The sequence below is a fragment of the Ranitomeya imitator genome, chromosome 1 (assembly GCF_032444005.1).
Source record: "Ranitomeya imitator isolate aRanImi1 chromosome 1, aRanImi1.pri, whole genome shotgun sequence".
Taxonomy (NCBI): Eukaryota; Metazoa; Chordata; class Amphibia; order Anura; family Dendrobatidae; genus Ranitomeya; species Ranitomeya imitator.
In genome coordinates this window covers 391,211,417-391,238,000 of record NC_091282.1, presented here as the reverse complement: position 1 = coordinate 391,238,000, position 26,584 = coordinate 391,211,417, and the positions used below count along the sequence as shown (strand labels likewise).

General features: G+C 41.2%; 1 protein-coding gene across 1 annotated transcript in view; it reads left to right on the top strand.

The window, feature by feature from the left end:
- The window catches only part of CNTNAP4 (contactin associated protein family member 4), an 820,352-nt gene that overhangs the window by 171,866 nt on the left and 621,902 nt on the right, over positions 1–26,584 (top strand). Inside the window, exon 2 of the mRNA XM_069762123.1 lies at positions 7,110–7,220. Coding sequence (XP_069618224.1) covers positions 7,110–7,220 — 111 coding nt within the window. The remainder of the gene's footprint in view (positions 1–7,109; positions 7,221–26,584) is intronic.

Sequence of the window (26,584 nt, the reverse complement as noted above, 5' to 3'; positions counted from 1 at the left end):
AGATTTTCAAATAGTGAAACAGAACCTACAATTTAATTGTCCATGTTTTCCATGCATAACAAAACCAAATATCTGTCATTAACGTGTCACAGTCTTACATGTTAATCATCAATGTGGAAGGAATAGACTACTGCTGAGAACTGCAAACTACATATTTATTGTTAGGGCTAGCGGAACGTACTGAGTAAATAGAGATGTTTATTATTATTGGTGCATTCGCAGCCCGGGGTCCACCGTGCAGGAGGAACCTGCTGCTAGTGAATGGTGGCACTATTTGGCGGTATAAGCTAGTTCTGTTACTTCACAGAGTAGCTTTGAAAGGAAAGCACTGCGCCCTGTTAGATTCACAGGAGCACAAGCTAACTGCCAAACTGATAGCTATCAGTGGTCATGCAAACACACAATCTCCTCACCGGAGAAGCCGGTATTCTAGGGGCTTATTTCAGCCAGGTCCTTGAATACAATCACACAATCTCCTTTCCGGAGGTGCCGGTATTCTAGGGGCTTATTTCAGCCGGGTCTCTGAATACAATCACACATAATCACACTGGCACAAAGCACATAACTTAGATTGATACTAGCGCATGGCCGTGCAGTCATGCAAAGCTTTTATAGCTGCAGCAAGTACAGAACCTTCTCAGAAGGACCAATGGGAAGCTGTCACAGAAGTTGAGCACCTTCAGGACCTTCCTAGAGGACCAATGGGATTAGCTGCAGTATCTAAGCATGTGACCCTTGATCTCCAACGAGAGATCTTACCCTGAGCATGCTTAGAAAGGGAAAAGCAGGACTTAGTCCCAAAAATGTCTGCTCGCCGCTGCCCAGTACTGGCTACAATGGCAGAAGCTGGAAAGGCAGCAGTAACCCTTTGCACAGAGTCAGACTGAGCGAGACGCTGGGACCGATGTCTCCGCTGAGCAGACTCCACTGCGGCAGGAGAAGAATGGGAGACTGCAGCGGAGATGGCCTGAGATTCCCCCTGTGCAGAGGTGGGAACTCGACCCCTAATATTTATTTTCCTATTTTCCTCTAATTTTGCCAGCTTTAGCCAACAAATGCAAAGCTTTTCAGTGGTTAGTGTCTCAAACCATAACATGAATAGACAATATGGACCCAAGTCAGCATTGTATTTCTTTTTTAAGACACTTTTCTTTTTTGTCTTGTAGCATCTCTTGACATTTTTTGTGTGAAATTCTTCAATATGATGCAAATGGTCCATGAATTGGGCTTAATATAAAAAATTCTGTTCATTTTTGTCTTTTTTTACATATTTTTAGACAAAAAAAAGTTGTGTGTTCTGCTAAAATGTTGCAAAATTAGTGTGTATGGCGAAATTTTAAACATACTTAAAATTACACCAAATGGGGAAGTGGGTGTGATTAAAGGGGTTTTCCCACCAATAAAAATTCATTTTAAACATGAGATTTGGAAATAATATTAATTTTCATAATTGGTAGTGTTTAAATAAAATTTTCCTGTGCTGAGATAATCTTATAAATGTGCTGCTACTGTGTGCTGTGTAATGACTATGTCTGAATGTACAGGAATATGGTTTGATCATGCCACAGCTCCTGGGCAGGGTAAGAAGCAAGAGAGTATAGAGATAGGACAGCACGGGATCACAGTTGATTCTTTTTACGAGGTAAAACATTTCCCTGCATTTTTTTAAAACACTGTTTACTTCAAAGACAGAATTAGATATGATCTCCTGCTGTAATGTCTGTATACTCACTTTTGCTTCTGCCTCTGCCCAGGAGATGTGGTGTGATCAGACCCTGTACAGTGAGACATAAACATTACACAGTACATAGCAGGGACACATTTATAAGATTATCTCAGCACAGGAAAATTTAATTTAAACATGTGGAGGTTATTATTACTCAAATATCTATTTATTTAAAAAAAACATGTTCGTGGGGAAAACCCCTTTAAAGTTCCTTTACACTAAAATGTTGTTACTTTTAAAAATTGATGAATTACCTCGAGACATCTGAAAATCCCAAACCCCATCTTCAATAACAAATTTAAAAATAGTCAAATGAATTTAAAATAGTATTTAAAAAAAATGGAAGTTAAACAAAGAATAGCGTACAAATTAATAACAGGAGTAAAACAAAAATTACACAAAAAAATTGATGCAAAAGCAATAGTGGTCAATTGCAAGTGAAATTATGATCTGGATTGTAGAGAACTCAACAGAGAAAAGGGTGGGTTCTTATTTCACTAGAGCAGACTCCTGAAATTTGATGGAGATTTTGCAACAGATCAACTGCAGAATCTGTATTCAGAGAGCATTTTAATTAGCTTTCCATGTAGATTTTGAGTAAAATTCTTTAGATCTCCCTCATTTCTCATTCCCTCTCTACTAAAAGAGCAGTCCCAAAGGTCCAAGCTCCATGGCATGTTCCTGTGTTATCAGTGAAAGATATTAATTTAAAGTAGAATACCGTATTTTTCAGACTATAAGATGCACATTTTCCCCAAAAAATTTGGGAGGAAAATGGGGGCTGCATCTTATAGTGCAAATGCAGGCTTACCGTTGGGTTGCGGCAGAGGTGTGGAGATGCTGCGGAAGTTGGCGGTGCGGAGTGTACCTGATCAGGGTCTCTTCAGGATACCAGCGGCAGAAATGTGGCATCGCCGGGGCCCGGTGTCCATGGTGAGCAAAATGCATCACCGGTTTCCCTGCGGCCATATTCCTGAAGACGTGGGCCACTGGAGGCTTCAAGAAAATGGCCACCGGAGGCCGCTCGTATGCAGATAGAAATCTCGGCGGCACTCGGCTTCAGGAAAGTGGCCACCTACATCTCAGTCTGCGCATGTGTGGCCTCCGGCGACCATTTTTCTGTAATCTCCTGTGGCCCACGGCTTCAGGAAGGTGGCCACAGGAAAACTCGTGATGCACTGTGCTCACCATGGACACTGGGCTGTGGCGCCGCCACATTTCTGCCATCGGTATCCTGAATGGTCTTATGGTCCCGGTGCATCCTATAGTCTGAAAAATACGGTATTTTAAGAACGATTTGGAGCAATAGAAGAGGTCTCTCCTTTACACTCAAAATTTTCAAAAGCTTGAACTTACAAAATACTTTAAGAAAATGTTTACGTGGAAAGTGGCCAAACTTGGAGCACATTCTATCGAACTCACTTAAATTTAGGTGTTCTGGGCCCAAGTAATATGATTATTGAATGACCTAAAATGCGCCCCTGTACTCTTGACTCCAGATGGTGCCTCATTCTTATGCTGCACCTCTCAGAGATAAGCACTGTTCTTTTACATGGAAAGATTTTCTAATGTAGGAAGAGAATTGCTCACCTCTGGTTGTAAAATCAGGTTCTATTCTTTGCATGATGGCTGACCTTTGGAGAATCTGATAACAAGATAGGTCTACAGCATAAATGGCTGAGTACAAAGATTCTGCACATGAGAATATAAAAGTACTGCAGTTTTAATTTTTCACAAAAGGTATATATAAGCTGTGAGGTCGTACACCTGACCATAGAGTGCAATGTAAATTAAAGTCTGTTTCCAATGGTTATCACTAGTTGCAGATTTGGATATGAATGTAAAATAAACCCATAAAATAACTTAAAGGAATTGGAAAAAGCAATATTCTTGAAAAACCACTCAACTTACTATCTACTATTAAACATTGTAATGTTCACAAAACATTTTTCTAAAAAAATGGCACATGTAATACCGAATTAAACTGGCTTTTCAGTAAATTTCAGATCTTTCAGGGACTTCCATCTGAAGTCTAGGGAAATGAGATTTAGACAGATCCCTGATGGAGCGATTAAGGATAATGAAGTAGGTCTGCAACTTTGGACTCTGTATGCTATTTCTGGCGATGCCCATCTTTTATTCCGGACACAATGGCATACTTTGCTATTGTGTACAGCATTAAAGACATATACCACCAATAATCACCTCAAATTGAGTCCAAAGTTGCAGATTTTGAACTTCACGTGCCATATTGTACTCAATGGCTCTGTCAGGGTTCTTTCCCGTTTTTCTTGATTTCAGATGGAAGCCGCTGACAGAAGTAGCACAAAAATATAAAACATAGATAAACTAAAGACTTTACAGAAAACAAAAAGGTTTATTTTTGGTGACTATCAGTTTTTTTACTTGGTCTTACGCAATGCAATCTAATAAGAAAAATAACCTGGATATATGTGATAAACTTTTATAGCTTTTTTGCATTTTGTTATGTATGCTTTCTTTGATAATATTAGGTGCAGTGTAATGTCACCTTAGCAGTCACATTGGAATTCCATACAGGAGCATTTCATCATTTTATATTGCATTCATTTAGATGCACCACCCTTAGCGTTATATAATGAATCACCAGCTATCATTTTTGTGATTAAAATATAATCATGTTTAGCGCTGATGATAAAGTATAACCAGATTGACTTACAACACCCAGAGAGATACTCAGCATCTGTTAAGTTCATTTGGTCTGCACATCTTGAAAGTGATTTGTATCGGGAATGACAGATGTCAGTATATACATTCCACAACATGATAGCCCTGCTAGATTCAAAGTTGTTCGTTGAAATCTCCATGGAGAAACTCACGCAGGTAGACTGTAAAAAATCTTTGGCACAAGCAAACAGGAGATGATAAAAATAGATGGATATAATAAAGCTGAAATAATATAGATGGCCAGCTTGATACTTGCATAAACAGTTTGACTTTCCAAAGGGCTGCTGTATTGAAACTTTACTTTCTTTCAAAATTAATAACTTAGAAAATGCATAATTATTATGAAAATTAAAATTAGTAAAGAATTTGTGAGACTTATCATTTACAATTATTTATTTGATGACAATTTTTCCTACTCTGGTTAGTGTCATACAAGAAGAAAGAAAGTCCACGGTCCAGATTAAAACCAGCACCCCATTATAATTTCAGCTTTTGCCATTTAGAAAAGCATGAACTTATGTTTTGTTGGCAGTTCTTTACAAGTTATTGTCACATGGCAGAAAAAGTAATGGGACCAAAGAGAACTAAGTCCCTTTTCACTAAGTATTTGTATGGGCGATACCAGTCAATCTGGTCCATCAGACTTGGTGTTTGGCATGTCAAGAATTCGGAACATCTACTATTTTTATTAGGGCAGAGACAGACTGCCGTATTTCTCGTGGGAGAATTGCATCAAACTGCACAGACTGGACTGGCACCTCTTCAGCCCAGAGCAAGACAGCGTGATGAATTACTATGCAGAGGTCAATCTAGCCAACAGCTAGTAAGAGGGTTACGATGCCATTCTCGCAAGAGAAATACAGCAGTCTGTCTCTGCCCTTATTCTGCTCCTGAAACAGAGTAAAACAATGAAATTAAGGCTGGGTTCACATTGCATTATGGCGGTACGTTTAATGGACTACGTTACACCGTGGTGTAACGTAGTCTGCTAACGTCGCCATAGACTGCAATGTCGGATGCATCGCTAGCGCACGCCCACAATGGGCGTACGCTAGCGATGTGCCGTCATTTGAGTGATGGACCCGAGACGCGGGCTGCAGCGTTTCCGGGTCCGTCACTGCTAGCCCAAATGGAGCTAGCAGATACTCCATCTGCGCTAGCGCTGTGCAAAGTCGGCACTTGCATTAGCGCAGTCCGTTTAATGTATGCGTTGAACGGACTGCACCAACGCAATGTGAACCTAGCCTTAGAATGTTGGGCATTATCTCATTTTCAATCTGTGATGTACGTGTATGTTACATACTGGGCTTGGGTATTTGGAGAAAATTTGAGGAGCAGAGCCAACTTCACACACAGCAGGTGCTACTTTTTTTTTATAAAACTGGCATCTGCCTCTAACAGCAGCAATTATGAGCTGGCTCCAATCACTGCTACTTAACCACTTAAGTGCTGATATATTTCTATATCAGCAGCATTTAAAGCATGAAATCCATGTGGCACAATATTTTTGGTCGCCGTCACCTGGTATGTGGCCACAAGTTGCTGATGGGCAGTCGTGGACTTCCCCATTGCTGCCATCTTGGCACTTCTGCGAAGCCAGCCAAAAGGCTATATTCTCTATATACTGACCTTAAAAATCCTAAAGATGGTACTGACCTGAAGAATCATGTTGTCTTGTCATTTTTACAATACAATAAATGCCATAAAAGCAAATCAAAATGATTTAATAAAACAAATGGTGTCTTTCAAAACTACAACTCATTCATATAAAATAAGCCATAGCATGGCAATGTCAATAGCAAAATAAAAAAAAGTTATGTATTTTCTAGAAACCAAAAAGTGCAAAATAACCCTAAAAATTGCCCGTTCATAAATTGGTTAATTTTCATTGACTGTAAGGAGTCTAGAATAAAGAATTGCCTCAAGTGTGAATATGAATATGAATATTGCATACCAATATTTATCCTTGGTTTGGCTGGTAATGAATAAATGCCATACTACACTAGATACAAGGGTATCAAATGATATTCACTTTGTGAAATGCTCCAACAAATTTCATACAATTAGAGAATTCTGGATATCCTTAAGCACGGATGATTTATATCAAAGATAAGTAAGGTGAACCGAGCGAGCAAGTTTTTTATAATTGTAGGCGGGTTTTTAGCTTTTTCTTGACTTTTCTCTCGTTATTGAAAAGCTTTTCTAATCTTCTATGAACTGTAAAACGCTTGCAGTGTGGGCAAGCAAATGGAAACACTCTATGCACTGCAGAAAGTTAAAAGTTCAATACAAATGTTACAAAACATGTTTTATATAGACAAAGTTGCATTATCAAATCATTTTCGTATCGTTAATAAGAAAAGATTTCTCTTATTTTTGTTGTTTAGACCAGTGATTATACTTATTATAATATTTTGTGGTGGCAAACTACAGTTTTCTGCGATTTGACTTTTTTTTTCTGGAACCAAGTGAAAGGAAGTCTGATAAAAGTTGAACAATTCTTTTTTTGTGACCTGATATTGAGAATCGTTGCCGAGCTGCCCAAGTAGCTGTGTAGCGCTAGCTTAAATTTGGAGAGTTACAAATCGGGTTATTGTGCAAAAAATGAACAATGCAAAAAATGAACAATACAAAAATGGAAGAAAGTTAATTGAGTTTTACTGTTTTTTTTACACAGATGAATGTGATGGCCAGCTTGCATCATCTCTCCCTCCATCCTCTTTTACCAGTTCATCAGAACTTTCTAGCACTCATAGTGCTGGATTTGCTAGATTAAACAGAAGAGATGGTGAGTTTTGCTGTTTTTGCTATTATATTATTTTTTTTATTTCATATAGAAATTGTAGTAGTATTTCATGTTATTGCTATCAGATTTTTAAATTGTCCATGAAAAGCTAATCATGAATATTTGATAATTGTGATCAGTTAATATTTCCAGAGGAACAACTTTGGGACTGATGGTCTTCCTTCAACCAGTACTGAAGGAAAGTATTTTAAAATGTCTATTGGCATATTTTTGTTTTTATTCAAGTTATGAGCTATGCTCTATGTGGTGGTCTGTTAGCTGGGGTCTCTTTTTGTTCAGGGTACAATGACCATTTGGATTTACAAAAGTGTTAAACTAAACAACCATTTTAAATACATTGTCCACTTCATCTTTATAGGCATGATTTTCTGCCATTTGCTAACATAGAGCAAAATATCACAGATTCTCCTTCTATTTGAAGCATGACCCTTTTCTAATTGTAGCCTAATTTGCAGATTGGAGAGCGCTTAGGTTCTTAAAATTGCCGTTGATAGAAGGCATGTAACCAGACCTGTTTCAAAGCTGGAGTAAAGGGGATATGAAAGTTGTTAAAGAGACTCTGTCAGCATAGAATGACTGTTCAAACTATGTCCGCCGCCCTGTGCTTTATAGCGGAGACAATCATTTACAGTACACACATCTTCCCACCTGATTGTTTAACCCTGCTGTTCTGTTCGCATTTGCTATACACTTGTACTGTTCCCGGGTCAATATGACCCGACCTATTAATTCTTGATTTTTAGCTACTCTAAGTGTTTTATTTGAATACTTTTTTTCATTATTATTCTGTATGTGAACATGGTTGATCACAAACAAATGAAAAATTTAAATTTAAACTTAATTATTTATTTATTTTTCATAAAAAGGTTACACAGGCTTTTTACAATTATCTTTGATTGTTGGCATTCTGCACATAAATAACAAGGAAGCTTTACATTACTATTACTAAAACATTTAACTTTTTGAAAACAATATTTATAAATCAACAAGTGAAAAATCATAAAAACTTAAACCTTTTTAGAAAAAAAAAAGAAAAACTGAACATGTTCATGCGTTTTTACACTGACCACAATAATAAGACACATGTCCTTTACACAGATATTTTGAACATCCAGCACATGTCAGATTAGGGTTATTGTCACAGGAAGATGGACAGAAGCTACATCTCTTCCTTTTTTGCTGGTAGCTGTGCTGCTGGTAGCTGTGCTGGTGGTAGCTGTGCTGGTGGTAGCTGTGCTGGTGGAGCCCGTGGATGTGGAGTCTCTTTCTTGAGCATGCTGGACACTTTTTACAATGGCTGTTGCTCCTTCACTTCTGGGGGTCACTTTTCTGGTCTCAATATATGGCCTAACCAGGAATTTGCCCAATTCCTCAAGAAATAATCTTCTTTTATGCAGCTTATTCTGGTTCCAATCGGGGTCGATTTCTCTCCATAAGACAAATGCATTGTATGCAGAAACGTTTAGTATGTTATAAAATAAAATCATTGGCCACCGATACGATACGACCTGGCCGTGATCGTTGGTAAGTCGTTGTGTGGTCGCTGGGGAGCTGTCACACAGACAGCTCTCCAGCGACCAACGATCAGGGGAACGACTTCGGCATCATTGAAACTGTCTTCAACGATGCCAAAGTCCCCGGGTAACCAGGGTAAACATCGGGTTACTAAGTACAGGGCTGCGCTTAGTAACCCGATATTTATCCTGGTTACCATTGTAAAAGTAGAAAAAAAAAACACTACATGCTCACATTCCGATGTCTGTCACGTCCCCCGCCGTCAGCTTCCCGCACTGACTGTGTCAGCGCCGGCCGTAAAGCAGAGCACAGCGGTGATGTCACTGCTGTGCTCTGCTTTACGGCCGGCGCTGACAGTCAGTGCCGGGAAGCTGACGGCGGGGGACGTGACAGACATCGGAATGTGAGTATGTAGTTACAATGGTAACCAGGGTAAATATCGGGTTACTAAGCGCGGCCCTGCGCAACCCCTATCAACCAGGCAACCCCCACATGTACTGAGCCTGGCTAATAGCTGTAAATCATTCAGCGGCGGCGATGAAAACTTAATTTCTGAACACTAACAAATAGTCGGAGATCACCGGAGCGTGCTGGGAAAACCCAAGCAACGAGTACATTCGCTCATCACTAATCGTTACCCATGGTTGAGTATTTATGGCATATACAGTGGGGCAAAAAAGTATTTAGTCAGTCAGCAATAGTGCAAGTTCCACCACTTAAAAAGATGAGAGGCGTCTGTAATTTACATCATAGGTAGACCTCAACTATGGGAGACAAACTGAGAAAAAAAAAATCCAGAAAATCACATTGCATATTATGGTGGAAAATAAGTATTTGGTCAGAAACAAAATTTCATCTCAATACTTTGTAATATATCCTTTGTTGGCAATAACGGAGGTCAAACGTTTTCTGTAAGTCTTCACAAGGTTGCCACACACTGTTGTTGGTATGTTGGCCCATTCCTCCATTCCTAGAGCAGTGATGTTTTTGGCTTTTCGCTTGGCAACACGGACTTTCAACTCCCTCCAAAGGTTTTCTATAGGGTTGAGATCTGGAGACTGGCTAGGCCACTCCAGGACCTTGAAATGCTTCTTACGAAGCCACTCCTTCGTTGCCCTGGCGGTGTGCTTTGGATCATTGTCATGTTGAAAGACCCAGCCACGTTTCATCTTCAATGCCCTTGCTGATGGAAGGAGGTTTGCACTCAAAATCTCACGATACATGGCCCCATTCATTCTTTCATGTACCCGGATCAGTCGTCCTGGCCCCTTTGCAGAGAAACAGCCCCAAAGCATGATGTTTCCACCACCATGCTTTACAGTAGGTGTGGTGTTTGATGGATGCAACTCAGTATTCTTTTTCCTCCAAACACGACAAGTTGTGTTTCTACCAAACAGTTCCAGTTTGGTTTCATCAGACCATAGGACATTCTCCCAAAACTCCTCTGGATCATCCAAATGCTCTCTAGCAAACTTCAGACGGGCCCGGACATGTACTGGCTTAAGCAGTGGGACACGTCTGGCACTGCAGGATCTGAGTCCATGGTGGCGTAGTGTGTTACTTATGGTAGGCCTTGTTACATTGGTCCCAGCTCTCTGCAGTTCATTCACTAGGTCCCCTCGCGTGGTTCTGGGATTTTTGCTCACCGTTCTTGTGATCATTCTGACCCCACAGGGTGGGATTTTGCGTGGAGCCCCAGATCAAGGGAGATTATCAGTGGTCTTGTATGTCTTCCATTTTCTAATTATTGCTCCCACTGTTGATTTCTTCACTCCAAGCTGGTTGGCTATTGCAGATTCAGTCTTCCCAGCCTGGTGCAGGGCTACAATTTTGTTTCTGGTGTCCTTTGACAGCTCTTTGGTCTTCACCATAGTGGAGTTTGGAGTCAGACTGTTTGAGGGTGTGCACAGGTGTCTTTTTATACTAATAACAAGTTTAAACAGGTGCCATTACTACAGGTAATGAGTGGAGGAAAGAGGAGACTCTTAAAGAAGAAGTTACAGGTCTGTGAGAGCCAGAAATCTTGATTGTTTGTTTCTGACCAAATACTTATTTTCCACCATAATATGCAAATAAAATGATAAAAAAAAGACAATGTGATTTTCTGGATTTTTTTTCTCAGTTTGTCTCCCATAATTGAGGTCTACCTATGATGTAAATTACAGACGCCTCTCATCTTTTTAAGTGGTGGAACTTGCACTATTGCTGACTGACTAAATACTTTTTTGCCCCACTGTATTTGTTATCATACTTGTCATATGTTTAGAATAATCACCTTTTCCTTTTCCAAATGACTCCATGCTCATATTGTGATCACTATGTCTTGTAATTAATTAAGCTAAAAAAACATATTTTGCTTTACCTTTTGGTTTTGCCAGTTTTTTTTTTTTTTTATGTTTTTGGACTTGTCTTCTTGTATTAATGCACCTTAGGTCTTGCAAGAGTGGAAAATACTAACAGGAAATATAAAAATGGCACAACAGCTTCTACATTTTTAGTCTATACTCTATACATGCTCTAAATTATATCTCAAACTTTTCCATTTCTAGTGAATCTCACCAATCTGTCTTTTCATTGTGTAAATCAGTGTAATTATTCTCTTTTTAGCTTTTTTCTCTTTATACAGGGTGCTACTTTAAAGTTCAACCATTTCTGCCTTCATTATTTGTCTTTTGTTGCAAATAGCTGCTTGGATACTCAAAGAGGAAGCATAATAATAATTTGCAAAACCTTTTCAGATTTACGCCAAGGCCTTCAAAGTTAGAAAGCAATAAATAATTCTATAGTACGCTGATAAATTGGCTATCTTCTTGGCCAACAGATTACGAAGCTTTGTTCTCCACCAATAAAGAACATTTATGTTAGTTATTATAAGGTACAGTGTTTCCAAATTTGCTTTCCTCCAGACCGATGTTGCAATCAATACTTTGTGCTACAAAGAGCATTGAGGATGCATATTTCAGGGACAGAGACCATTCTCTGATGCTACAGTGATGATGGCAGGCTGATAAAGATATATTACCTAACTAAGAAGGTGACAGATTTTAACACTTTGCTTCAAGATCATAGGATATACCAGAAAAGAGGCAATCAACTTTTTTGTTATTGGTCTTAAAGCTGAGCTCCACTGTCATGGGGTATGAAGCACCTAGCTCTGATGAGAAACTTACAAGGACATAACTTTGGAAAATGATAGTGCAGCAATGTTTTTAGCTGCTCTGTGCAACCTAAAAAATACAAAGAAGTATGTTCACTGTCTGGTCTATCAGATCTTAAAGCACTTCAGCTTTTTTTGCTCTGTTTATGTGCATATTGAAAAGTAAAATCATGTAGCTGTCAAAACTTGTGGTCAGTTTTCAAAATGCAGGTGGACAATTAAAAACACAGAAATAGTGAGAAACTCCAAGCACCGATAAAGCAAGAATGGGTTGCCATCAGTCAGTGAGGATTTGTCCCAGAAGTTGATATTCTGCATGCCTAGGTGAACAACAGACATCTTGAAAATAAGGATCAAGACTATAGATATTGAGTCTTTGCATAAATTTGAAGTTTTTGTTAATAAAATTTTAACATTTATGAAATGCTTGAATGCCTTCGAAATACACATCTGACGAAACGAAGAGAACACTGAAGCAGCAAACCTTGTGAAAATCAATATTTAAGTCACAATGGCCATGTGAGGGCTTGTTTTTTGTAGGACACATTGTACTTTTGAACGACACCATTGGTTTTACCATATCGTGTACTAGAAAACGGGAAAAAAATTCCAAGTGTGGTGAGATTGCAAAAAAAGTGCAATCTCACGCTGTTTTTTTGTTTGGCTTTTTTACTAGGTTCAGTAAATCAAAACAGACCAGCCATTATGATTCTGCAGGTCATTACGAGTTCATAGACATTAAACATGTCTAGGTTACATTTTATCTAAGTGGTGAAAAAAAATTCCAAACTTTGGTAAAAAAAAAAAAAATTGCTCAATTTTCTGATACTCGTAGTGTCTCCATTTTTCGTGATCTCGGGTTGGGTAAGGGTTTATTTTGTGCGTGCTGAGCTGACATTTTCAATTATACAATTTGGGTGTAGATACGTTCTTTTGATAACCCGTATTGCATTTTAATGCAATGTCACAGTGACCACAATAGCGTAATTCTGGCGTTTTTACTTTTTTTTCTCTATGCCGTTTAGCAATCAGGTTAATCCTTGTTCTTCTATTGTTGATAGATCGGGCGATTCTGAACGCGGTGATACCAAATATGTGTAGGTTTGATTTTGTTTATTGTTTTATGTTGAATGGGGCAAAAGGGGGGTGATTTGAACTTTATTTATTTTTTTATATTTTTAAAAACATTTTTTTTTTACTTTTAGCATGCTTCAATAGCCTCCATGGGTGACCAAAAGATGTCACAACCCAATCGGCTCTGCTACATAGAGGCGATGATCAGATCGCCTCTATGTAATAGAATTACACACTTGCTATGAGCGCCGACCACTGGGCTATGCTCATAGCAAGCCGGCAGTGACAACCATAGAGGTCTCAAGGAGACCTCTGGTTGTCATATCAATGAACTGATGACCCGCGATCACATGACAGGGGTCACCGGTGGGCTGATTTCCAGCCCGATGGCCAGAAGCACGAGTAAATTGCAGCTGTCAGCATTTGACAATGGCATTTAACAGGTTTATAGCCACAAGTGGATCGCAGTTTTACCCGTGGCTGTTCCGGACACATGTTAGATGTTCAAAACAGCTGACTTGAACTGCGAAAGATGTGGGCTCACCGCCGGAGCCCATATCAAAGTCCGACATCTGTGTACTATTATGCCCGATGTCAGAAAGGGGTTAAAAGGAATCTGCAAGCAAGTTTTCTTATGTGGATTCTGATAGCAAAATAATGTAGAGACAGAAAGCCTGATTCCTGGGTTGCAGCACTGACTTTACAGAATCCCTATAAGTAGTAAAGCTTAAACTTCTGGGCTGTGTATAACTTTACCCACACTGCTGACCGGCAGCTTCTTGTGTGCACTGTGACTTGTCAGCAAGCTGCGTCGTGGGATTGGGGTTGCACAGATTAGACTGACTGGTTTGCATGTGAGACCTAGTCCTATAGTGATTATCTCCTGCTGATTAAACACTTATTGTATTGAAACTACAGCACACAGCATAATAAGTGACACATCATGGTAATCAGGCTCTCAGCTCCTACAATATGCAGCTCTCAGATTATATACCAACTATATTTTTTTTTTAATCCTTTGACGTACATTTGATATGCATATAACACATTAAAAGCAAATACACCCATTCATTAAATAATATATATAATAAAATGTGCAGCTAAGAATTGTATACAGCAGACTTAAAATTGCACCTTTTAGTGCAAAATTGTATTTTTTACTTAAACATCAATGTATTAAACATTGAGTTTTGGCATTTTGTGTTTTTTTTTACTACTTAAATGTATTATCATTGCCCAAGAGACATGTTCCTATAACTAAAAGACTTACTTTGTATTTCAGGATAATTTTCAAAATAGCAAAAGTAATTTTCACTGCTATCATGGTTGCACGCCAAATCATTCTGCTTTAGAAGTCATTTTACTTGCATGAACAACAACATCTTTCTGAGCGGGAAATTAGGCGTAAAAACTGTTCCATTTTGCCAGCTCTTTGGCATTTTCTGATCTAGGTTCATCACATGTAATGAAACCTAATGCTATAATGTATTGAAATAATGATTATGGTTCAGGAAAAGTGTCCTCTGGGACCTGAACTGTTGGGGCTTGGGTATATGAGTTACTGGCAGAATAAATAGCTAATCTAAAATCTAGAATGGTAATCAGAAATGCAGCATGCTAGAATTAATGTGGGTCAGGAAGGAAGGTTATTTCATTAAAACACAACGCAAATTAACTCAGTTTTTCATAGGACAAAAAACATAAATGACATATAGAGTGTCAACAAATTACCTGGATTAGAGCTCAATTTAAAATGAGGTTTCATCAGAAAAAAAAACGCACTTAGTTATATTAACCAATTCAATTTGATGACAATTCCATTAACTGTAGAATATACCGCGGAGGTAGTTTACAGTGCTGGCTAACAGTACCTTTAGATATATCATGCAACAAAGGCAAATATTATATGACAAAAAAATTTACAAGCAAGAACACATATTAAAAAGAAATTATAGCCTTACATTTCATTGTAAATTAGTTTTTTTCACTTTCCACGTGAGTGTGACTTTTAAATATCTATAAAAAGTTAAAATGCTAAATAGTTACATTCTCCTGTCTTCCCAAAACAGGTCTCCTCTCACTTTTTCCTAAAGACACCCCAGGCCAACTCATGGTCATACTTGGGTATCTACAGGCCAACACCTATTACAATATTCCATTACAATGGAAATTCTCATAAACTCCTGCTTGCTACACACCTATACCTCGGGTATCCGATTCCTTCCCCAGGGTCGCTACACTTTGTTGTGCTCCACGTCAGGTTTTGCAAGTTGTCTAGTGGGGATCAATAACATCATCTCCCTAGACCTATTTACACACCTGTTTTAATGTGCTTGTGAGCATGTGTGTAGGATATATATATAAATATATATATATCTACTATATAATTGTCTAAGGATCACTTCCGTCTGTCTGTCTGTCTGTCTTTCTGTCTGTCACAGTTATTCATTGGTCGCGGCTTCTGTCTGTCACGGAAATCCAAGTCGCTGATTGGTCGTGGCAAAACAGCCACGACCAATCAGCGATGGGCACAGTCCGGAAGAAAATGGCAGCTCCCTCGACCCCGCAGTCAGTGCCCGGCGCCCGCATACTCCCCTCCAGTCAGCGCTCACACAGGGTTAATGGCAGCGTTGACCGCAGTGTTACGCACTCGGTTAACGCTGCTATTAACCCTGTGTGACCAATTTTTTACTATTCATGCTGCCTATGCAGCATGAATAGTAAAAAGATCTAATGTCAAAAGTAATAAAAAAAATAAAAAATAGTTACAGTGGGGCCAAAAAGTATTTAGTCAGTCAGCAATAGTGCAAGTTCCACCACTTAAAAAGATGAGAGGCGTCTGTAATTTACATCATAGGTAGACCTCAACTATGGGAGACAAACTGAGAAAAAAAAAAACCAGAAAATCACATTGTCTGTTTTTTTATCATTTTTTTTGCATTTTATGGTGGAAAATAAGTATTTGGTCAGAAACAAACAATCAAGATTTCTGGCTCTCACAGACCTGTAACTTCTTCTTTAAGAGTCTCCTCTTTCCTCCACTCATTACCTGTAGTAATGGCACCTGTTTAAACTTGTTATCAGTATAAAAAGACACCTGTGCACACCCTCAAACAGTCTGACTCCAAACTCCACTATGGTGAAGACCAAAGAGCTGTCACAGGACACCAGAAACAAAATTGCAGCCCTGCACCAGGCTGGGAAGACTGAATCTGCAATAGCCAACCAACTTGGAGTGAAGAAATCAACAGTGGGAGCAATAATTAGAAAATGGAAGACATACAAGACCACTGATAATCTCCCTCGATCTGGGGCTCCACGCAAAATCCCACCCCGTGGAGTCAGAATAATCACAAGAACGGTGAGCAAAAATCCCAGAACCACGCGGGGGGACCTAGTGAATGAACTGCAGAGAACTGGAACCAATGTAGCAAGGCCTACCATAAGTAACACATACTACGCCACCATGGACTCAGATCCTGCAGTGCCAGACGTGTCCCACTGCTTAAGCCAGTACATGTCCGGGCCCGTCTGAAGCTTGCTAGAGAGCATTTGGATGATCCAGAGGAGTTTTGGGAGAATGTCCTATGGTCTGATGAAACCAAACTGGAACTGTTTGGTAGAAACACAACTTGTTGTGTTTGGAGGAAAAAGAATACTGAGTTGCATCCATCAAACACCATACCTACTGTAAAGCATGGTGGTGGAAACATCATGCCTTGGGGCTGTTTCTCTGCAAAGGGGCCAGGACGACTGATCCGGGTACATGAAAGAATGAATGGGGCCATGTATCGTGAGATTTTGAGCGCAAACCTCCTTCCATCAGCAAGGGCATTGAAGATGAAACGTGGCTGGGTCTTTCAACATGACAATAATCCAAAGCACACCGCCAGGGCAACGAAGGAGTGGCTTCGTAAGAAGCATTTCAAGGTCCTGGAGTGGCCTAGCCAGTCTCCAGATCTGAACCCTATAGAAAACCTTTGGAGGGAGTTGAAAGTCCGTGTTGCCAAGCGAAAAGCCAAAAACATCACTGCTCTAGAGGAGATCTGCATGGAGGAATGGGCCAACATACCAACAACAGTGTGTGGCAACCTTGTGAAGACTTACAGAAAACGTTTGACCTCTGTCATTGCCAACAAAGGATATATTACAAAGTATTGAGATGAAATTTTGTTTCTGACCAAATACTTATTTTCCACCATAATATGCAAATAAAATGTTAAAAACACCGACAATGTGATTTTCTGGATTTTTTGTTCTCAGTTTGTCTCCCATAGTTGAGGTCTACCTATGATGTAAATTACAGACGCCTCTCATCTTTTTAAGTGGTGGAACTTGCACTATTGCTGACTGACTAAATACTTTTTTGCCCCACTGTATATGCTCACCTTCCGGTGGCCCCCCAGATCGAAGCGGTTACCGACGCTCCTCGCGATGCCCCGGTGACCGCTCCATGCATTGTGATCTCGCGAGATGATGACGTGCGGTCTCGCGAGACTGCTATGTCATCATCTCGTAAAACCGCCACGCACTCTTCTGACCGGAGCACACGAGGAGCGTCGGTAACCGCTTCGATCCGGGGGGTCAACGGAGTGTGAGTATATAACTATTTTTTATTTTAATTCTATATTTTAACAGGGATATGGTGCCCACATTGCTATAGAATGCATGGGCTGTGCAATATACTACATGGACTGTACAATATACTACGTGGGCTTTGCAAAATACTACATGGACTGTGCAATATACTACGTGGGCTGTGCAATATACAACGTGAACTGTGCAATATACTACGCGGGATGCGCAATATACAACGTGGGCTGCGCAATATACAACATGGGCTGCGCAATATACTACGTGGGCTGGGCAATATACAATGTGGGCTGCGCAATATACTACATGGGCTGCGCAATATACTACATGGGCTGCGCAATATACAACATGGGCTGCGCAATATACCACGTGGGCTGCGCAATATACAACGTGGGATGCGCAATGTACTACGTGGGCTGGGCAATATACTACGTGGACTGCGCAATATACAATGTTGGCTGCGCAATATACAATGTGGGCTGTGCAATATACAAAGTGGGCTGCGCAATACACTACGTGGGCTGCGCAATATTCAATGTGGGCTGCGCAATATACTACATGGGCTGCGCAATGTACACTGTGGGCTGCGCAATGTGCTACGTGGGCTGGGCAATATACTACATGGGCTGCGCAATATACCACGTGAGCTGCGCAATATACAACGTGGGCTGTGCAATATACAATGTGGGCTGCGCAATATACAACGTGGGCTGCACAATATACAACGTGGGCTGGGCAATATACTACGTGGGCTGCGCAATATACTATGTGGGCTGCGCAATATACAAGGTGGGCTGCGCAATATACTACGTGGGCTGCGCAATATACAATGTGCGCTACGCAATGTACTACGTGGGCTGGGCAATATACTACGTGGGCTGCGCAATATACTACATGGGCTGTGCAATATACAACGTGTACTGCGTGGGCTGCCCAATGTACTGCGTGGGCTGCACAATGTACTGCGTGGGCTGTGCTATACACTACGCATACATATTCTAGAAAACCCGATGCGATAAAATCGGGCCACCACCTAGTATATATATATATATTTGTGACTGTGATGCAGCGATTGAACCATTTTACAGTAGTCAATGGCCCCAGCGGCGCATGCGCCAAAGCCCATTTTATGGAAGGTTCAAATGTAAGCCCTGACAGGACCATTGAACGAGGCAAAGAAAACATTGTGAAAGCACTCTAATAAATGAGTTCATAATAGAATTAATATTTTCATAAATTGATAATTAATCACAGTCACCCACCTATACATACAGGTCCTTCTCAAAAAATTAGCATATAGTGTTAAATTTCATTATTTACCATAATGTAATGATTACAATTAAACTTTCATATATTATAGATTCATTATCCACCAACTGAAATTTGTCAGGTCTTTTATTGTTTAAATACTGATGATTTTGGCATACAACTCCTGATAACCCAAAAAACCTGTCTCAATAAATTAGCATATTTCACCCATCCAATCAAATAAAAGTGTTTTTTAATAACAAACAAAAACACCATCAAATAATAATGTTCAGTTATGCACTCAATACTTGGTCGGGAATCCTTTGGCAGAAATGACTGCTTCAATGCGGCGTGGCATGGAGGCAATCAGCCTGTGACACTGCTGAGATGTTATGGAGGCCCAAGATGCTTCAATAGCGGCCTTAAGCTCATCCAGAGTGTTGGGTCTTGCGTCTCTCAACTTTCTCTTCACAATATCCCACAGATTCTCTATGGGGTTCAGGTCAGGAGAGTTGGCAGGCCAATTGAGCACAGTAATACCATGGTCAGTAAACCATTTACCAGTGGTTTTGGCACTGTGAGCAGGTGCCAGGTCGTGCTGAAAAATGAAATCTTCATCTCCATAAAGCATTTCAGCCGATGGAAGCATGAAGTGCTCCAAAAACTCCTGATAGCTAGCTGCATTGACCCTGCCCTAGATGAAACACAGTGGACCAACACCAGCAGCTGACATGGCACCCCACACCATCACTGACTGTGGGTACTTGACACTGGACTTCAGGCATTTTGGCATTTCCTTCTCTCCAGTCTTCCTCCAGACTCTGGCACCTTGATTTCCGAATGACATGCAAAATTTGCTTTCATCAGAAAAAAGTACTTGGGACCACTTAGCAACAGTCCAGTGCTGCTTCTCTGTAGCCCAGATCAGGCGCCTCTGCCGCTGTTTATGGTTTAAAAGTGGCTTTACCTGGGGAATGCGGCACCTGTAGCCCATTTCCTGCACACGCCTGTGCACGGTGGCTCTGGATGTTTCCACACCAGACTCAGTCCACTGCTTCCTCAGGTTCCCCAAGGTCTGGAATCGGTCCTTCTCCACAATCTTTCTCAGGGTCCGGTCTCCTCTTCTCGTTGTACAGCGTTTTCTGCCACATTGTTTCCTTCCAACAGACTTACCATTGAGGTGCCTTGATACAGCACTCTGGGAACAGCCTATTTGTTGAGAAATTTCTTTCTGGGTCTTACCCTCTTGCTTGAGGGTGTCAATGATGGCCTTCTTGACATCTGTCAGGTCGCTAGTCTTACCCATGATGGCGGTTTTGAGTAATGAACCAGGCAGGGAGTTTATAAAAGCCTCAGGTATCTTTTGCATGTGTTTAGAGTTAATTAGTTGATTCAGAAGATTAGGGTAATAGGTCGTTTAGAGAACCTTTTCTTGATATGCTAATTTATTGAGACAGGTTTTTTGGGTTATCAGGAGTTGTATGCCAAAATCATCAGTATTTAAACAATAAAAGACCTGACAAATTTCAGTTGGTGGATAATGAATCTATAATATATGAAAGTTTAATTGTAATCATTACATTATGGTAAATAATGAAATTTAACACTATATGCTAATTTTTTGAGAAGGACCTGTAGATATAACACAACCCATTTTCAGGAATCACAACCCCTAGAACCAGTGCTGTCATGCCTGCCTTTGTTTCACACACATAAACATGCTGGCAGCAGCACTCAACCTTTGCACTATCAATCACAGAAGTTCTTCTACCTATTCAGTATCAAACGAAGTCATTGTGTCTTCTGTTGTGCATAATTTTCATATGGATGTTATGAGGGGGATTCGGACATAAGCCCCAATGGGACCACTGAATGTGGCAAAAAATGCAGTATGAAAGCACCCTTACACATCAGGGAAAGTGATTACTGTATAATTATATGTGATTGTAAACTGATGTGATTCATTAATTTACTAATCGGGGCAGATACTGACAACAAAGGGCCCTTGTGCAAGAAGAGTGCTTAGATTACCTATGCCTTCGATGGGAAAGTTAAACAAAGCAAAAATATTTATATATATATATATATATATATATATATACAGTGGGGCAAAAAAGTATTTAGTCAGTCAGCAATAGTGCAAGTTCCACCACTTAAAAAGATGAGAGGCGTCTGTAATTTACATCATAGGTAGACCTCAACTGTTAGGGCTAGCGGAACGCACCAAATACTAAGACAGATAGAGTATGGTGCGTTCGCAGCCCGGGGTCCACCGTGCAGAGATGGAACCTGCTGCTAAGTAATGACGGACTATATGGCGGTACTCTTAAGTATACACACGTTGGTTAAACTTCACCCAGCGTGAAGGAAGCGATCCTGTTGCGTCACAGGATCGCGGTACCGCACATAGAGCGCGAGCAAGTAGTCAGCGAACTCAACCCCAAATAGGATTGAAGTCCGATTAGACCCCTGCTGGCACAACACCGCAACTGGGTGTGTAAGGAAGCTAAATAACAATATTAGGGCACAAGAGTGCATGCGGTGCCGCACTGACGAACGCCACTAACCACCCAGGCTTGGGTAAGGAAAGCACAGAGGAAGTGCACGGCGCCGTACTGGCAGTCACAGCAACTGGACGCTGTAATGTGTGATTCGTGCTGTAGGATAAGTCGGGCGCTAGATAGCAACCATACACCTTCCGCGAACAGACATTCAATAGGGAAGGGGTATCCAAAGACGACTTGCACTCACAACAAACACACGTATGCAAATGTACACTAGCGCATGGCCGTGCGGTCATGCGCAGTTTATATAGTTGCAGCACAGGAAGTGGCCACAGAAACTTTGCCCTTCCAAGACCTTCCAAGAGGACCAATGGAATGTGCTGCAGGGCCTGAGCACATGACCCTCGATCTCCAATGGGAGATCTTGCCCTGGGCATGCTCAGTGTGTGCAGACAAGGACTTAGTCCCAGAGAAGTCTGCTCGCTGCTGACCAGCACTGGCTTTAATGGCAGAAGCTGAAGAAGCAGCAGTAACTCTCTGTACAGAGTGAGACTGAGCAAGACGCTGGGACCGACGTCCCTGCTGAGCAGACTCCACTGCGGCTGGATAAGAATGGGAGACCGCAGCGGAGATGGCTCGAGATTCCCCCTGTGCAGAAGCGGGAACTCGAGACCTAACACTCAACTATGGGAGACAAACTGAGAAAAAAAAATCCAGAAAATCACATTGTCTGTTTTTTTAACATTTTATTTGCATATTATGGTGGAAAATAAGTATTTGGTCAGAAACAAAATTTCATCTCAATACTTTGTAATATATCCTTTGTTGGCAATGACAGAGGTCAAACGTTTTCTGTAAGTCTTCACAAGGTTGCCACACACTGTTGTTGGTATGTTGGCCCATTCCTCCATGCAGATCTCCTCTAGAGCAGTGATGTTTTAGGCTTTTCGCTTGGCAACATGGATTTTCAACTCCCTCCAAAGGTTTTCTATAGGGTTCAGATCTGGAGACTGGCTAGGCCACTCCAGGACCTTGAAATGCTTCTTACGAAGCCACTCCTTCGTTGCCCTGGCGGTGTGCTTTGGATCATTGTCATGTTGAAAGACCCAGCCACGTTTCATCTTCAATGCCCTTGCTGATGGAAGGAGGTTTGCACTCAAAATCTCACGATACATGGCCCTATTCATTCTTTCATGTACCCGGATCAGTCGTCCTGGCCCCTTTGCAGAGAAACAGCCCCAAAGCATGATGTTTCCACCACCATGCTTTACAGTAGGTATGGTGTTTGATGGATGCAACTCAGTATTCTTTTTCCTCCAAACACGACAAGTTGTGTTTCTACCAAACAGTTCCAGTTTGGTTTCATCAGACCATAGGACATTCTCCCAAAACTCCTCTGGATCATCCAAATGCTCTCTAGCAAACTTCAGACGGGCCCGGACATGTACTGGCTTAAGCAGTGGGACACGTCTGGCACTGCAGGATCTGAGTTCATGGTGGCATAGTGTGTTACTTATGGTAGGCCTTGTTACATTGGTCCCAGCTCTCTGCAGTTCATTCACTAGGTCCTCCCGCGTGGTTCTGGGATTTTTGCTCACCGTTCTTGTGATCATTCTGACCCCACGGGGTGGGATTTTGCGTGGAGCCCCAGATCGAGGGAGATTATCAGTGGTCTTGTATGTCTTCCATTTTCTAATTATTGCTCCCACTGTTGATTTCTTCACTCCAAGCTGGTTGGCTATTGCAGATTCAGTCTTCCCAGCCTGGTGCAGGGCTACAATTTTGTTTCTGGTGTCCTTTGACAGCTCTTTGGTCTTCACCATAGTGGAGTTTGGAGTCAGACTGTTTGAGGGTGTGCACAGGTGTCTTTTAATACTGATAACAAGCTTAAACAGGTGCCATTACTACAGGTAATGAGTGGAGGAAAGAGGAGACTCTTAAAGAAGAAGTTACAGGTCTGTGAGAGCCAGAAATCTTGATTGTTTGTTTCTGACCAAATACTTATTTTCCACCATAATATGCAAATAAAATGTTAAAAAAACAGACAATGTGATTTTCTGGATTTTTTTTTTCTCAGTTTGTCTCCCATAGTTGAGGTCTACCTATGATGTAAATTACAGACGCCTCTCATCTTTTTAAGTGGTGGAACTTGCACTATTGCTGACTGACTAAATACTTTTTTGCCCCACTGTATATATATATATATACATATACACGCACCATGTACCAAATTATTATGCAAATGGTATTTTTCTCGGATTTTCCTAAATGGTCGGTGAAAATGACAGTCAGTCTAATAAAAGTCTCCACCCGTTAGAGTATACATTGAATTTTATTAAAGAAACCTCCCAATGATAACGGTATTATCTCCAAAATGAATAAAACCTCAAAATGCGCTGTTCCAAATTATTAGGTACAGTAGAATTTCTAAACATTTGATGTGTTTTAAAGAACTGAAAATGCTCAGTTGTGGAATTTGCAGCATTAAGAGGTCACATTCACTGAACAAAAAAGCTATTTAACTCCAAAACATCCTAACAGGCCAAGTTACATGTTAACATGGGAACACTTCTTTGATATCACCTTCACAATTCTTGCATCCATTGAACTTGTGAGTTTTTGGAGTGTTTCTGCTTGTATTTCTTTGCATGAAGTCAGAGTCGCCTCCCAGAGCTGCTGTTTTGATGTGAACTGCCTCCCACTAGAGATGAGCGGTGTTCGAGTCGAACTGTTCGCCAATCTCAAATTCAATCTCTTTTGGGCGGTGTTCGAGTCGTTCGACAAACCCGAACAATTTGCTTAAAATTCGGCTGTTCGAGTTTCTGTTCGATAACTGTTCATTCAGCAAAATCCTAGCTTGATTTGAACATTAAAATTGTTTATCATTGTTAATAGACTGTTTCAGTGTATAGTGGGTGGAGGGGGGGTGGCGGGGGATAGATCTGTGCTGAAATAATGCCGATCTCCATTTTTTTTCTTTCCCGCATTTACAGTGGGGTAGTGCAGTCTCTCAGCCTATCAGCAGTGCACACACACAGCGATGTGCATTTGATGCACACAAGCAAGGGCATGTGTCATTGGCTGTGTATGTCACATGTCCTTGCCCTATAAGAACTAGCCAATTGCCCCGTCGCAAACATTTCCTCACTACTGCTGCTTAGTGTTAGACGGCACCGCTGCTGCTGTGGCCGCTATACAGACTAATAGTGTTTTTTTGGAGCGAATTGTCAGAGAGATAGGTTTACGGAGTCGGGAGGAGTCGGGGCTAGTTGTAATATCAGCCCTTTTCAGGGTAGGTTACAGCAGTTCATAGCACTGATTGCCAGGCAGGTCTGTGCCAGTGCTGTAGAAGTGTTTGTCACAGCATTTGGTGTAATCTAGCTCAGCCAATCCTTTTGGGCTAGTAGCATTGTCTGATAGTCATCTGAGTAGCCCGCCTGGGAAGCTAGCTACACCGCCTGTGTATCTCAATTTTCACTGCATCTAATCCAGTTGATAGTTTAGGGCCTAGGAGCAGTTTCTGTACGTCAGCAGAGTAGCCTGCCTGTGAAACAAACTAAACCGACTGTGTATCTCAATTTTCACTGCATCTAATCCAGTTGATAATTTAGGGCCTAAGAGCAGTGTCTGCACGTCTGCAGAGTAGCCTGCCTGTGAAACAAACTACACCGGCTGTGTATCTCAATTTTCACTGCATCTAATCCAGTTGATAGTTTAGGGCCTAGGAGCAGTGTCTGCACGTCAGCAGAGTAGCCCGCCTGTGAAACTAACTACACCGCCTGTGTATCTCAATTTTCACTGCATCTAATCCGGTTGATAGTTTAGGGTTTAGGGCCTAGGAGCAGTGTCTGCATGTCAGCAGAGTAGCCTGCCTGTGAAACAAACTACACCGACTGTCTATCTCAATTTTCACTGCATCTAATCCAGTTGATAGTTTAGGGCCTAGGAGCAGTTTCTGTACGTCAGCAGAGTAGCCTGCCTGTGAAACAAACTAAACCGACTGTGTATCTCAATTTTCACTGCATCTAATCCGGTTGATAGTTTAGGGTTTAGGTCCTAGGAGCAGTGTCTGCATGTCAGCAGAGTAGCCTGCCTGTGAAACAAACTACACCGACTGTGTATCTCAATTTTTACTGCATCTAATCCAGTTGATAGTTTAGGGCCTAGGAGCAGTGTCTGCACATCAGCAGAGAAGCCTGACTGTGAAACAAACTATACTAGCTGTGTATCTCAATTTTCACTGCATCTAATCCAGTTGATAGTTTAGGGCCTAGGAGCAGTGTCTGCACGTCAGCAGAGTAGCCTGCCTGTGAAACAAACTATACCGCCTGTGTATCTCAATTTTCACTGCATCTAATCCAGTTGATAGTTTAGGGCATAGGAGCAGTGTCTGCACATCTGCAGAGTAGCCTGCCTGTGAAACAAACTACACCGGCTGTGTATCTCAATTTTCACTGCATCTAATCCAGTTGATAGTTTAGGGCCTGGAAGCAGTGTCCGCATGTCAGCAGAGTAGCCTGCCTGTGAAACAAACTATACGGGCTATGTATCTCAATTTTCACTGCATCTAATCCAGTTGATAGTTTAGGGCCTAGGAGCAGTGTCTGCACATCAGCAGAGTAGCCGCCTGTGAAACAAACTATACCACCTGTGTATCTCAATTTTCACTGCATCTAATCCAGCTATTAGTTTTGGGCCTAGTTCCACAGTTTGGCCACTCAGTTCTGCTCGTTTTTCATCCATCAGTTGTTGTGCGAGCAACTATAGATACAGAGTTGCCAATTAGTTAAGCACTAAAATGAGTGGCAAAAGGCCTGCTGCTGGTGGAAAGGGGAATAGGCGTGTTGGAAAAGGAAAAAAAAAGGTTGTGTCCGTGGGGTAGGTGGTAAAGCAACCGTAACATCTGCAGAAGAAAGACCATCTTCCAGCCAAAGTAAGATGTCTACTTCTTTTCGTGGACAATCTGATATGATCCCTTTCGTACGACCATCGCTACAAGCATCGCCAAAAATTCCAGATGAGGCACAAAAACAGCAGGTGCTTGAATGGATATCAAGTGCTCGTTCAAGTGGGCTCTCCTCCGTGTCAACTTCAACATCACAACTACTCCAGTCCTCAGAGTTGTCACCCCAATCGCACTTGCTTCCTCACAGCTCCCAAGTCTCCAGCTGCCCATCTGAGCATGGGGTAACACACATGGTTGAGTCTGTAGAGCTGTTTACGCATACTATAGCCTGGGAATCAGAGGTCTGCTC